At 36.6% G+C, this 16,083-nt stretch overlaps 1 protein-coding gene across 1 annotated transcript in view; it reads left to right on the top strand.

Annotated features, from left to right (window-relative positions):
• The window catches only part of LOC139968849 (bone morphogenetic protein receptor type-1B-like), an 89,341-nt gene extending 74,199 nt beyond the window's left edge, over positions 1-15,142 (top strand). The window contains exons 9-10 of the mRNA XM_071973392.1: positions 2,852-2,982; positions 5,013-15,142. Coding sequence (XP_071829493.1) covers positions 2,852-2,982; positions 5,013-5,135 — 254 coding nt within the window. The 3' untranslated portion in view covers positions 5,136-15,142. The remainder of the gene's footprint in view (positions 1-2,851; positions 2,983-5,012) is intronic.
• Positions 15,143-16,083: the final 941 nt, after the last annotated feature.

The raw sequence follows: 16,083 nt of genomic DNA, 5'->3' as shown, positions 1-16,083 counted from the left end.
CGAACGAATCATTCTGTAACCTTGTATTAAACCGGCGTGCTAGTAGATATATGTAATCAAAATAATCAAAATAAAATAAAACTGCAAGCAAACTGCTTATCCACTGGAGAGCCTGTGTAGTAGAATGTGTAAAAGTAAGTTGGCCTGACGTTTCGATCCTAGCAGGATCTTCTTCAAAGGCTAAAAAAAAAAAATTGAAAAAACAAATAATAATAATAATAAACATAATATAATAAAAAATAGCAATGAATCATTGCTGACTATTGTTTCTAATGTAATTACTCCATTTTTTTATCTTCGATTAAGCCGATACAGGTCACTAACTAGAAGAAGTATTTACCGTTTCTGTTTATTATAAAGACAGTATACACTTGTGTCTGGATAATCGTCAGCACTCTCTCAAAGGCAGATAACAATGCTTCCATTGTTTTTTGTGTCTGATAATATGTTTACAATTAAATGTGGTAATTGCCACCCCTTGATAAAATTAATAAACAAAACTAACAAACAGAGATAATTTTGTTGGTCCTTTTAGCATTTGACGAAACACAAAAGACACAAATCAAGGAGAGGCCTGTTCTAATATTAACGAAGCCCCCTTGTTTTATCAGATTCATCAACTCGAAGAGAGTAAGTACCCCTCGCAGAGAAGAAAATTTGATTAACTCTCTCAACGCTCAAGGTGTGAATGTTAGGAAATTGTTCGTTACCATTACAGAGCAGGCTAACATAACGAATCCATGCAAATTAAATCTTCTGAGAGCTGTTAAACCTTATCACCTTTTATTATAGGTAATTGTGATCGATGTGTATTGTCATTGTTTTAGGCAAAAGGATATATGGTAATTTGTTAAGTAGCGTCGTAATTAAAGCTTTAAGCGCTTACTCACTGTACTTTAAAGAAAAAATACCTGCGAGGCGTCCAGGTCTTTGTACTTACTGTACTTCTCAAGTTTTCACGAAGACGGAAAAAAAAAAAATAAGTAACAACGAAAATATATTTTACCTTTTGTGATTTGAACTTTAATATGAGGGTTAGATTGTATTATGATTTGTGGGTGAAAGCACTTTGGTGCCTGGAGATTTTTTCCCTGTTATTTGACCGTCTGTGACCTAGAAGGTTGTTCAGATCAAATCTCTGAATCCTAAGATACTGGTGAAAGAAAAAGCAATGTCTGTCATGGCAGAGGGAATATTTTTTTTTTTAAACTTGATGGGGCAGGTAAAATTGAATCTCTTATGTATAAATTTTGATAACACGTAAAAGTAGGTCCTCATCTCTGCTTCTTCAAGGATTCTGTTTCTCCTTAATGTTGTTACATAATACCAACAAAATGGCTCTTCAGATTCTTGTAGTACCCACATAGTATAGAGTTACAGTTTGCATCCAAATCGCTCGCCCACTTTTCTCTTCAGATCTGATTGCAACGGGAAATTCTCCAAAGGCAGCTGATCTTGATTACTTTAATACTCTTCAATTCCGTAAAAGACGCTTAAGTAGAAACCTGTCACGTTAGTTTAATAGTTGCATTAGTCTCCTCCTGGTTCCCTGCTCGGTAGGGAAAGTGAGGAAAAGTAGGGATTATGAAAAAGCCTCTCTTTTGGGTATCCGAAAGTCTTTGCACTTTAAAGATCTCTCTGAAACAGTGAGGAGAAAACATTCCTCATTTGATGAACTCTGTTCATATGGATCTATTTTTTTGACCACGTAGTGAAAGGGTTTTTTTCTTCCGGTAAAAAAGAACATTTTTGTCTGGAGTGGGTTGAGCTTAGATGGACACTTACCTGTGATAATTTGCTATTTTAACATCCTAGCCCTCCACAAAACAATGCTAGCAGTTGTCATACAATAAGCAAGATTTACAATCGTCAGTACTACTAACTGTAGTAAGCCTATCATTAGGTCATCATTAGTGTGTAGGCCGCACAGTAACCTGTACAACTGGTTTTGGTTTTTTGAAACATTTGGAATTTCATTTGGATAAAACTGTCATAAGAACACTAGACGAAAGATAGCCTTGACCCACAACTTTATAGCATACAGTACCTAGCCTAAATTTGCATATTAGAATCAGGGTGAATCATTATAGCAGTTAACCCACCAGACGCCGTAAACTAACGTTAAAAGCGCGACTTTGGGGACGGAAGCTAAGACTGTGTGTTCTTTGCATGGGACATTTCTGTAGTTCAGCGGATTTGGTGAGCAGTGGACTACAGGTACTAAAACCAAACAGCTGGTTTTTTAAGTTTGTGTAAAAGCTAGCAAATGTTCGCCATGCCTTATAACGTAAAACAGGAGTGATTGTAAATGGTGTATTCTGGGAAATGAGCTCTTCAGCCCAAGGTAGTAGGTGCTGCTAGCCGTCGACCACAGTTGTAACGAATCATGACTTATGTCCCGTAATTTGTTAAGTGAACTGGTTGGAAGACGTTTGTCACCGCTCTTCCCATATATAGAGAAAATATTATTAAGATAACTGGCAGGGCCTGACCCAACCTTAACATTGAGGTGATTTGTATACAACTCTCGCTGTTGACTGTTATTTTGCTATGAGTTGATATATCAATAGCTATACCTCCATGTATACATATCATATGACCAAGGACACTAACCTTTCGCATCGTGTAAAATCTTTGACAATGCAAGAGGGAGATATTTCCGGGGAAATGTGGTTGAATACAGGATAATATGAAACCAACTTTTTTTGTCCGGTAGAGTACAAGCCTCCCCAACGAAAATACTTGATCCGTTGTTTCCGGCTCGACGTTTGTCCGATTGATCAGAAGTGGTTTATTTAAGACATAAAGGAGTGTCTCGTACTTAATATGTACATGTTTTTACATGTTTCAGGTATAGTCGAAGAGTGCCAACTTCCGTATTTTGACTGTGTTTCCAGTGATCCAAGTTTTGAGGATATGAGAAGAACAGTCGCCCTTGAGAGAAAGAGGCCCAGTATTCCCAACAGATGGTGTGGAGATGAGGTAAGGAAGTTTAAAGTTTGGAAATGGTCAGTCGAAGGCTCACGATGAGATATGTACACTAAATATTTGTACGTGACGTTAAATATATTGTATTTAAGCAAAATTTGTTCAGATGCCATTTTGTATCTTGTATGCGGACTAAATTGTATCATTAGTTAACTTTGTGTTTCGGTGAAAAGTGGGTCAATACAAGAACCTGTGATGTCACTTCAGATCTTACACAAACAACAGTTTTCACCACAAGGAAGTCACAACTGATGACACCAGATGTAATGAATTGTTTTTATGTGACATGTGAGCATATCATATCATTTTGAATGAAATGTCAGCATGTTCTATTTGACTGCTAGCAATACAATGTTTCACTTCTGATGCCTGATTGGTGAGTTCTTTACGTGACACTGACTGTCATCCCACTGCCGACACCAGATGTAGTGAATTGCTTTTATGTGACATGTGAGCATATCATATCATTTTAAATGAAATGTCAGCATGGTCTACTTGACTGCTAACAATACAATGTTTCACTTCTGACGCCTGATTGGTGGGTTCTTTTATGTGACACTGGCTGTCATCCCACTGCTGACACCAGATGTAGTGAATTGTTTTGATGTGACATGTGAGCATATCATGTCATTTTAAATGAAATGTCAGCATACTCTATTTGAATGCTAACAATACAATGTTTCACTTTTGACACCTGATTGGCTGGTGACACCGGATTTTGTGGTATAATTTGTGGCACAATTTTAAGTGTAGCCATTCTTGCACTTTTCCTTCTAACAGAGATGCCATCTTTCTTCTTTGTTTGATTATCTTTAACCTGGTAAATCTCTTTTGTCACCACATTCCCATGTCACATTGTCCTTTTATATCAATAAATTCAGAAACCTTTCTTTCTTTCAAACAAACCAAACCTGCACAAAGTCAACATTAATCAACCACAGGGTACATAAGTCCTACTTAAACCAGCTTGTTTTAACACAGTGAGATTCATATCCTATGGTACTGTCTTATAGGTCTCCATTGATCACTACAAAGAGCAACCAAAAAATGAAACCTAATGCCAAACTTGCAAAATTTCACACAACCATTTGATCACTTGTCAGTGTGTACACAACCAGCAATTAACCTGTTAACTGTAAGTGGGATGCATATTGTGGAATCTTGCACCCTTCGTATTGCAGAATTCAAAAATGTCTCTTAACTGTCAGAATAAGCAGAAATGACGATATCAAAAGAGAAGCGAAGGAAAAATTTCAATGGAGCTGGGCCTTAATAGCAAAGAGACAAAATCACGATGATTTTACTCCACACATGTGTCATCCGGGGCAAAAATATTGATCTGTCAGGTATAGCAAACTCTATAGGCTAGGCCTAACACTAGTGACAGCACTACTACTACTTTAATAAGTATAACAGTGCCAATCTTAGTTATTATGTGTAAAGCCTATCATTATGGTCTAACGTTAGGCTGCTGAGATTATCCTAGCCTACGTTTGACATAAGAGGATAGTGTTCCAGATTTGGAAACAAAGTTTGGTATGAAAGCAATGTGAACGACAGTTTCAAAAGTGGTCAGTGATTTGCATTAGTATTTTAAAACTATGCAGGTACATTAGTATTATCAAATTAGCATGGTAGGATAGTAGCATGTGTTTATGTGTGCAAGTGTTAATGAACTTTTGGGCCTAACAGTAAGACTAGGTTAAGTTTTTTTTTTTGTGTGTATGTGTGTACACCATGTAAGTTTGGTATTCTTTGGCCTCTCTTTGCCAGACGCTGACCTGCGGCCAATTTCAGGTTCTTTTTTTCAATTTGCTAGTGGCGTCTCTAGTCGTAACTTTCTTACAGATGACATGGCTCCAAGTTACCTTTCTCAGTAATATTGAAGGATTTAACCTTTTTGGTATACAGCTCTCCTGACATTTCCTTGCCCTATGATAACCATTTACAAAATCACATTTTGGAGACAACACTTTTGAAATTTATTTGTGAATGATATTTGTTATTTATATTTCCAACACCAGGTTTTGAGTGCAGTCGCCAAGATCATTTCAGAGTGTTGGCATCCGAACCCTGCAGCTAGACTCACGTCACTCCGGGTCAAGAAAAGTTTGGCCAAATTGCAGGAGAATGCCCACAAAGTATGAACTCGGGATAAGGAATGAGTAGCTTTACGGAGCATTTGAGGAACTTTAGCTGTTGACCTCCCGAGTTACAGGGAGAAAAAGTCTCAATTCCCGCCGCAGGAAGTAACGACTTTTGCAAGATCCACGCGATCATACCAGGAAATGCATATATGCATAGACGATGAGTTCTTCCAAGAGAATCAACTCTAGTTTTTATGGAGCATGAGTGAAGAAAATGAGAAAGGGAAACACTTGCAGATCGATTGAATTCATTGGGGAGATGGGAAGAAGATGCCGGAGAAACGAACAACAAATCAAAGTGATTTCATGTTTTATATCTATTCTCAAGACAGGTGTGCTTGGTATTGATTCGACTCCAAGCAAAATTCCTCGGACCTTGAGACGGTGTTCTTTTGTAGTTGTCACGGAAACCTTCCAGGTGCGCTAGGAACGTGTTTTGGGTTTTATTTCGTTTTGCTCTTGATGAGCGTCACCAGATGTACAACCTCTTCTTCAGACTAGCCTGGAGTTAGCCCCAAACACGGTTACTTCTTAATGGATTTAATCTTGGAGATCTTCTTGAGCTATGTGCCAACTCGTGTCGTCGGTCCCAGTTGTCCCCCTTCCCCCCTCATCCTCCTCTGTAAGATAATGTTAACATACAACTCCTCATTAAGTATTTATTGCTGTAAACATTAACCTGTTTTTTTCTTTATCATGTAAATGTTATTTAACCAAGAATGAGATTGTTTTTGGTATCCTGTGCTTCAAAGCAAAAAACTTTCACCCAGTTTCATATTTAAGGGAAATATTCTATGCAAGTAACAGTTTGAAGTACCATAATCGATGTTTGGTGTCCAATTTTAGCCCGGGGTTAGACTGTCTAATCAGAAACTATGTTAATCCAGAAAAGACTTTCTCTTTAATATGTAGTACTGAGCAGAGAAAGGGTTAAAATGCCAGTTGCTCATACACATGCAAATGTGAGCAGATAAAGGAAAGTGAAATGAAGGAGTAAAGGATGTTTAAATATTAACAATTACTTTCTTAGTTGGAGCTAATAAACCTTAACCTGATACCTTAAGCTCAAGACCCATTACCAATAAGGAGGTAATAATTTAGTGTTTACATTTGTGCAGCAGTTCTGATGGCTCTGAATAGTATCATCTTTTCAAAGTACAATTTGAACATTTTGCATAGCACTTACCATGCGATACTGGACTAACTATTTCCTGAATAAGATTAGTTCAAGGAACTGCTGCCTCACTGTGTTCATCTAAAGTTGGCCAATAAACACCAAATGTGGGGGTTTCTTCTAAGACGTTTGCTGCTCAAAACACTTTTCCTTGAAGTCTAGGTGAAGATTAACGATAACCTAACACACTATCCCATAGGAGGAAATCCAGCCTATGCTTACAGGTTTATTTCCCTTTGCATATTAAGATATGGCATAAGCTGGGCCCTCTAGGTGGGGTTTATTCGGATTACTCGGGCATTGTTTACCAGATGCTCTCTATGTGTACAAAATTGTATCAATCATTTAATTGTGATGTATTTATCCATATGTAGATAGCTGATGTGGCTTCCTATTGCTCATACTGAAATGTGTAGTTGCTTCCTTCCGTCCATGCTTCGTGAGCATTATTTAAGAAAAGAATTGTGATAGATTGGTGGGCTGGATGACAAAGAAAAGGGGGTGGGGGGGGGATGTTAAGCATGTAAATTATTACATCAAGGACACATTGCAAACAAGGCACTTCACTTAATCTTGAATTTTTTAAACAGTAAATGTGAAATGAAAAAAGGAGATGTCTATAGTAAATTTTATGTTTCTAGTTGAAATTTTGCTTTCATAAATTGTCATTATCGTTCTATATATGTTCGTGGCTGTGGAAGGGAGGGGTGGGGCTATATTTGGAATAGAAGAACAGGTCACAAACTATAAAGAAGGACAGGAGAACAGTAAATTGATGGGAACTTAAAAAGGGATGGTCCATAAATATTCTGCTGCTTTGAAATTCAAAATAAGTATTACTTTGGGTTTACAAATTTGTTCCAACCATTCTCTTAGTTCTTTTCTCACTTTTGCGATTAAAGTTTTGCCCCCAATTTTTTTGTAAAACAGCCCTTCTGTACTAACTTTACAGGAATTTTTGGTTCCTCTGCTTTGCACTCCCTCCTGTTGTTATCTAACTCGAGAGAAAGGAAAAGGTTACAATGAATAGAAAGACATTCTTATTATTATCAATAAATTAATTATTACAGTAAACAACAGTGTACTCAACAGAAGGTTAAATTCTCCTGCCAATTTTAATTCAAAATGTGTCTATTTTTAGTAGTTTCATTTATCAGCCGCTTAATTTTTTTATGTTTGTTTGTTTTGTTTTTTTGCCTTAAATCCTTTTCTCATCCAACATTGCATTATGTTTCTATGCATGTCTTACTCAAGGAGGCTTTGCAGACTTTATTGAATATCAGTTTTTGTTTTCCTTTTTTTTTTTGAATCATCGCTTATACTTTGTTTTGCCTTCCTTGCAGGGTTGCTAGGCCATCTCACAAGTGTTAGTTTGTGCAAGAATTCCAGCTATTTTGTCAATGAATTAGTTAAAGTCTGATGTTCATTATACATAAAGGCCTCTATCATATGACAAAATTGATCTGTGTTGCTAGTGGTGTGGTTGAGTGACGTTTACAAAACAACTTAGGTGTGCATTTACTACTTACGTTATCATGTCCATACAATGGTCACAAGATTCTTTTCAGTCGGTGTGTGAGAGTTACAAAAACTTCCAAGATGATGTTCCATCCTACTGTATCTTAAAGCAAAGCAGTAAATTTCGGTCAAAAGGAATGATTTTATCGAGCAGGAACTTTGGTGATGGTTTCGATCTGTCAATACTTCATTCATTCATGTCCCACATTTCACAGAAGAATATCAGATGTGAATATTTTAACCCGGAGAAAAATATAAATATAAATAGTGTCTGGGTGAGGAACAATTGTTTCCAGTCACAACAAGAATCAAGGCACTCTGTATTTCATACACAGGGAATCATATAGTCAGTGATATCTTAATTTCCCCCGCATAGTAAATCCATGGTTCCTTCTCAGCGACAAGTTCTTTTGGCCTCTGTCATTTAAATAAAAAACACACTTTTTTTTTTTTCTTCTCAAAATCCATATATTTGCTTTTTCTGTTGATATTAGAATGCTAGCAATAGTAATGTTAATAAGCTTCTTCTTTTTTTTTCTTTTTTTTTCTAGATCCATTGTCTCTTCCATAAATACCAAACTTTTCTTCCACCAGTTAGCTTCTATTTGCCATGTTCTAGTAAATTTCTGTCTTGTAGAGCTCTAGTTTTATGTCTAGTTTTATGCAATTAATAGTAGTTAAATCATCTGCTGCATTTTTCTTTTCTTCCTCTTCAACCTCTCTTTTTTTCTTTTTTTTGGTGTAAAATTGTGAAAAGCAGTCTTTTGAGTTTGTAAACACAAAAACACACTTCATTCTTTTGTTATAACGATGCAGTCGTGAAAGTCCCGGTTAAATAATTGAAAGAATTGAATTATTTTCAAAGTTTTGGTTTGTGACCAAAAGTGTCAACCAAATAATTCCAGAAAGGAGTTACAGTGACCAGGTCATATTTATATGAGTTGGAAATTAAAATTTAAAGTTTTGAAAAAATGGTAAAATGTAGAATAAGTTTGTAACAATGTACGACACTTTTGCCAAGCAATTCTTGATTGCACGAAAAAAGTAACAGTCACTTTGATCCCGAAAATGTACGAAGTAGGAAGTTCTTTCCTGTTGTCATGAATTGACAGTTCCAAATGTAGCAAAAGCAAAGTATATCACATCATTGAGATAAGTTACGTCCGCTAAAGCCACCATTCCTACAAGTTGGGAAGGGTCACACCCTCTTTTTCTTACATCACTTTAAGCAACTTTCAGTAGGAAGGTTAATACATTTACTATATGTTACTGACTGAAGTGACTGAAAGTGACATTAGAAGAGAGGGGGATCCCTGGTGGAAGAGTATTATCTGTTTTACGTCCTCATTTCGTTACAGGGTACTATTTGACGAGATAATGCCTTAATGTGGTCCATGTTGTCTAACTGGCTGGGGAAACTATAACTTCAAAAATATGAGGTTTTTATCATCTATTTACTATATCCGAAAGAATTTTTGATATTTTATTGATTTATTTAGAATGTTTGTTTGTTTATTTTGGATTTGTGAGTCGTCCAGGTATTTTACGACCGTTTTACCAGTGAGGGGTTTTAAGTGGGTATAAGGCTTGGTATGTGGTAGAGTACACAGCTATTTTTGTATTCACTTTTTTTTTTTGATTGTTATTTATGTTCATAGATTCAAATTTTGAAACAGATTAGTTTTCTTTGTATCAACGAAAATTATCAAGTATGCTTAGAGAAAAAAATCAGTAAAGGTTGAGAAATATGATGTCAGCCCACGGTGTCCGTAAAATTGTTGGTCAAGTGGCTTTGGAACTTTGCACTTTTCCTCAGCGACCAAAGAATTGTTACCTCGTGACAAAGTCATAGCCGAAAACGATTCAACAGAAATGGTACAAAAATTCTTCATTTACAAACTATAGGCTCAATCCACAGACTAGACACCTATCTCACAGACCAAAAGTGAAAATTTGCCACTTTCAAGGCTGCCAAATGACCCTGTGACACTGTTGGGTTATACCAGTAACCTTTGACCCAATATAGAAGAGATGCTGAAGAAAGGGCGTCGACTCTATCGGAAGAAACATCTCTGTCACTGTCTGTGTCAGTCCGTCTGTGTGTATAATCCCACTGCCGTTCCAACTCGCACTTTGCTGAAAGAATAGTTTGTGCGGGTTGGATTCTTAAATTAGACACAAATTGAAACAAAACAAAAACAAACAACAAAATATAGTCAATCATATTGCAAGAAAATCGATATAATTTTTGTAAAACTCATTCTTCAAACTAAAAGTAGAAAGTTCTTTTTCGTTAATTTTGATTTATTTTTTTTAATTATCATTTTATTCGATTGTTTTGGGTTTTTTTTCCTTTTAACCTTTTTCTACGTGATCTGAAGGTTTAAATTAAATCTAAACTCATAGATCTATTTGTACATATAGGTATTGTACTTAGAGCACAGGAACGAGAACCTTCTTCAGTTTTTGGTCAATTCTTTCTTATGAATAATCATAACTTATGTAAATATGTAAATATAATGATCACTTTTTTCCTCTCTACTCTCTAAGTACTTAAGTACTATCATTAACAAGTTTATAACCGACTTACAATTGAAACATTTTACCAATGGATGATACGCTGCTATTTATTGAACCATTATGTCACATTGTTTTATAAACTCCTCGTCACAAGTTTCTCGTGAGGACTTTGTCGACTAAGTGCACACCGTGTGTAGAGGTGTATGACTGCTACTGCCTTCGACATTGGTCTTGTCTGTGCGGTGCGAAGGCCGGTTTAGTAACCGCTACTCTGATGTAGAAATGAATTTATTTGAAATATTCCGTAGACTCATATTGAGTCTCTCCTTCTAACATTTTTTTTCTTCTATTTTTTGTTCGCAAGATCAATCGACTTTGCGGGCTAGCATTGTAACCGAGACATTCTTCACATGTTGCATTTGTTGTATCTTTCAAGAAAATGGGTTTTTTTTTTATAGAGAGAGAGCAACTTTTTTCTTGTAAGCAAATATTAAGACTCTCCAAAATTCAGTCCACATTTTCAGAATTAAATGGTCATCCAAGAATGTATAAAATGAGACATGCTGCTGCTTTTGAAGTGATGCGACTATGGTATACTTATGACATCACTGGGGGGAAGGTTTCCAAAGACCCCCCCCCCGATGCATTCACCCCATGCGATCTCTTCAATGATTTGATGAAATGACTCTGGGAATGTGATCTGGATTATTTCTGACCTCTGACCCCATCATGCTATGATTCTAAATGCAAGCACAGCAACCAACAAAAAATGGTATCTAGGTCAACTTTGAAGGTTATCTTTGAAGTTTTTGTTCAGAAAGTGTATTTTTGGGTGATGTGGTATGTTGGGGGCTTTGAAACAGGAACAAACCTAAGAAGAATTTATCTGATGAGAAGTGATAGAGAATGAAGAATGGTATTTGGCCATCGTTTGCTTGTCAACGTAAAAAAAGTCTAACTTGACAGTGAATTGGTACCCCAATGCATGATGGGATATTTATTTGTTATGAGTTACCCTATTAGTTAAGTGTTATCTGTGTTTTCATTGATAACTATCATACTGCACACTAGAGGTATAAACTTCATCCTGGTCACATGACCACAATCCCGATGTAAGAGGTCTAGATCCCAAACTGGCTGAAGTTAAGTCAGTGATGGTTGCTATCACATTAAAGTTTCTCTATTTGTAAGGGAGCGCTTTGTAGTATTTATTGCATACAAACAATCATGTGTATGAACAACTGTATCTCGCTATTTGCTGGTTTTAATAAAAGTGATGGGGCTATTCTATTATGGGTCTCAGAGTTTGACAGAGAGGAGCCCCTGAAGCTGTCCATTGTTGGCTTGCTTGTACTTAATGGTTAATGGATTTGATCAATTAGTCTGATTAATACGCCTAATTAAGACAGTAAGTATTGTGACTATGGCAAATCTGATACCCTGCTAAACAATTTAATTAAAATTAACAAGAAAAATTCTTCATCTTGAGGATGCCAAAATTGCTCTGTCCTTTTTCACGATGGCATACATATCAAAGGGAGCCCTCATCGTTTGAGACCATGTTGAAGTTAACACTCAGGCTCAGTGACTTAATGTAAAAGCCTCTTAATACCATAAATGAAATGTAAACCAATGTATTCATAAGTCTTTACAATGGCTTTTCTGTTATAAATAACAAGAATGGAAATCTTTTATTTTTCTTTGATTTATCGTAAACATTTTATTTTTTATTTTCTCTCTCTATTTTGTCCTGGTACAATGGGATAACCTTTGAACAAAATTCTTGAAAGGGAGTCATTGATTAGTTATAATCTTAACATTTGTTTACTCATTTCATATTAAATTTGCATATTCATATATTTGCACAGTATGGAAGCATCCTGATGTAACAAGTTTGTCGTAAGGGTGTTCTTCGACTGTCTTGGTATGAGCTCAGTTGAAATAAGTCCAGTTACTTTTACCTTTTTATTTTTGTTGCCTTTTTTCATGTGCCAATACGAAAAACAAACAACCCAGTATTCATGTAATTTAAATGACACTGCCATTTGTTAACGGGGATCAAAGGTTACATACTGACTTAAGTAGAATGACCCAATTGCATAAATGGTTTGCTGGAATAGTTTAACCCTACTTCTGTTTTGTTCATGTGAGGTCACGTGTTGATAATGCTTAACGAGTTCCACGGTAGAAGATGCCTCTTAAAGAGATGGGCACACGACCACTTAATTATACGACGCATAAATTAGGGGTACAGTTAGTCTATCCATTGGAGCTGGGTTCACCCATGCCTCTCCTGTATTAGTCATTTTTGGTCCCGACTTTACGCATCATAATTCTCATGGGGCTATTAGATTTCAGCATTGCTTAGACCATAACTTCTTTTAATGTTAATTCACAGTAAAAATCCATGGTCCATCCCCATAAGTTAATTCACACAGTATCAAGTTCAGCAGGGTTTTAGCAGCCATGGTTCTCAGTATTATGCCTATGATCACCTGTAGTGGTATCTGTGTTCTCTACAGATGCTCCACAGTGTCCCTCGATCCTCACCCGTTGTCCATGATCATGTTGTAGTACCTACTCCCTCTCAAAGGGACTCGTGGCACTAACTTGACGGAACACGATCGCGATCACATGGTTTACATTCTCAGTATTCAGAGATGTGGGTAGGAGCGGATCAGGTTGTGTGGTGTGTTTTATTTTTGTCATGCCTAGACTCTGTCTCTAGTAACTTGTCTTAAAGTATTGCAGGGTTTAAGTCATGCCCCCCCCCCATTCCCCCCTTAGTTGGGTTGTTGGTGCTGATTTATCCACCACTTTTTAAAAGAGAGTAAAATTCATGTGTCATTGGTTTCGTTCAATCATGTACGGTCATATTACTACAGAATTTATTGTGTTAAGGTATACCACATATTTAGTAACCAGGAACAGCTCAGTATATATCATTGTCTATGTGATGTCCATGCTCTTCCTGGTAACGCATATTCTGTCCATTCACATTCTTGTCTACAAACTACTTAATATGTACTGCAAAGGCCTGTCTAGAGTAAATATTTGTAAAAGTAAGTGGGCTTGACATTTCAATCCTACCAGGATCTTCTTCAGAGGCTAACTGAAATGAAAACTAAGGACATATTTAAAGACTAAGGACATATTTGAAGACTAAGGACATATTTGAAAGACTAAGGACATATTTGAAGACTAACGACATATTTGAAGACTAACGACATATTTGAAGACTGAGGACATATTTGATGACTAAGGACATATTTGAAGAGTAAGGACATATTTGAAGAGTAAGGACATATTTGAAGACTGAGGACATATTTGAAGACTGAGGACATATTTGAAGACTAGGGACATATTTGAAGACTAAGGACATATTTGAAGACTAAGGACATATTTGAAAGAGACAGATAGCTAGCTAAATTAGACAATTGAACAATGTATAGAGCAAATTAAGACACCTCTCCTTTGTTCTGTCTAACTTTGCTCTATTCATTGTTCAGTTGTCCACTGTAGCTGTCTGTTCGTCTGTCCCTCATTAAGTGAAGTCTGTTGTCATTTCAGTAAGCCCCCCCCCCCCCAAGAAGATCCTGCCATGATCGAAATGTCATGTTTTTAATCATCAAAGGTTTGTCCTGTTTTATTGTGTTGTAGTTATGGTGTACATATCTTGGTATAATATCTGCTTGGTAGTTTTTTTTATGTTCAGGTCACACTTGCCCTGAAATATGGAATGCCATATAGCTCACCATATATGGTGTGAGTTCTGAGCATTATGTCCGTTGCTGATGTTGCTCGATCAAAGTGTTGCTAAGTTGCAAAGCTACATCGGCCACACCCCTAAGCACCATGAATTTGAGACATACGAAGATGGGTGATAGGGCCGTGTTATTTATTGGCAAAGAAAGTTTCTAAGCTCATAGCCATAAATCAACATCTTAATGAGTTAACACAGCTACATGGTCACCACATTATGTATGACCTTGTGTGTATTAACATGTACATTTTTGTAGCTGTTTGTCTGTCAAATTTATAGCTGCATTCTCAGCTTGTTGAGTTATAGCTACAAGGATGTATAAACAAGAGTAGATTTTCATCTGGATGCAAGTGGTGATTCAGACATTTCAGATACATAGCTGCAAAGTTGTATAGCTGCATCGTACAGATTCATATTACTTCATTAATATGATTTAATTGCAAGTTATGTATTACAATGACAGGGATAAATTAATTTCCACTACAAAACAATAGCATCCCATTGTTTCAAGCAAATAGTAAAAAAATATAACACTCCCATGTTTAGTTATAAAATATAAAAAAATGCCCATACTGGGTTTGGTTTGGTCTAGTTCCACCTTCCCTATCCCTTTCCACTCGGTTGTTAAGTTCTGGCTACAGAAACCCCCTCCTCCATGCCCCCCCCACCCCCTTCTCCATCCACCCTTCTCCCTGCACTTATCTATGAGTACCTCTAAATCAGTGGGAGGTGATTTTTTTTTTTTTTCAAGTTGTACATATACATATATATATATATTTACATTGTTATGTTTTGTGTTCTTCCTTTAATCAGCTTTAGTATTTCCACTTGTTACCAAATAGTCTTCTATTATGTTGTATTCAAAAGAACCTTGAAGTTCTCCTATGCCCCCATGGATGGGGGTAAAGGGCGGGCCGTCATTTGTTCAGCTGCAAGGCATAAACTCCGTAAACAGTGGTCATGGGGTTATGCTTTTCATCTTTAATGATAAAAATACAGGTTCCTACCGTTGAAATAAAATTAGAATTCATAGCTACCACTCTTTTGTATTTTTTTGTATTTCATTTTCTATTTTAATTATCTACATTAATTGATTTATGAATTCATGATCTATATTTTTCATGAAATCTAAATGACATTTGTATTACAAGTATTCAAAAGGCTACTCCCTAGTACTCACAGCAGGCATGGAGGGGGAGGGGGGTTGTGGAGTGTACACCCCTCCTCTCCTTTTCAACTCCACAGAAACAAACTTAAGTAGTTGTTAGCACAGACTTATTGTTTAGACCTAATTAAAGACCAAATTTATGACCTAGCTTTGCCTCAGAATGCACCATTTACTATTAAACAATTATTTTTCTGGTGGAGTACCTCAACCCCTTGGCCCACACCTCTTTCAAAGATCTTGGATCTGCCCCTGCACAGTGTCAGAGTACTCCATCCCCCTTCTCCCCCCCCCCCCCCCGCAAAGAAAGTCTTGAACAAAGGGAGCCGAAAGATATTTTAATGAACTGGCTAATGCCAATAAATACTTAAATGGAGACTAATTTTTTTGTGTTGTTAATTATCATCTTAAATTGTCGGAATTTATTCTGAATAAGAAATGATTAATTAATCATTATTGGCCCAAAATGTGCTAGAATATCAAATAATGGTCACTTGTGTTTAAACTTCAAAAGGTCTTTGTTTCCTCTATCAAAGCAGTTTACCTTCACCGTGACATTTCGTGTCGTATTTTTTACCCCTCCCTAAAAAATCTGTGCCAACCCCCACCCCCTCCCCCCCCCCCCGTAAGGTCTGGTATACCTACGTCAAATGAAAGAAGAAGCTAAAACATTGAAAATAATGGAATAATAAAAGGCAGGCTAAACATAGCGATACGATATCACAGAAAACATTGTTGGAATGCACTAAAAATATTCCATCCGGGAACTGAATTATTGTTGCTATGGACTGTGAGCAGTAAGACCCTT

Source organism: Apostichopus japonicus, chromosome 6 (genome assembly GCF_037975245.1).
Source record: "Apostichopus japonicus isolate 1M-3 chromosome 6, ASM3797524v1, whole genome shotgun sequence".
NCBI classification, from domain to species: Eukaryota; Metazoa; Echinodermata; class Holothuroidea; order Aspidochirotida; family Stichopodidae; genus Apostichopus; species Apostichopus japonicus.
Note: the sequence above shows the minus strand (reverse complement) of the source record. Positions and strands in the feature narration are given on the sequence as shown.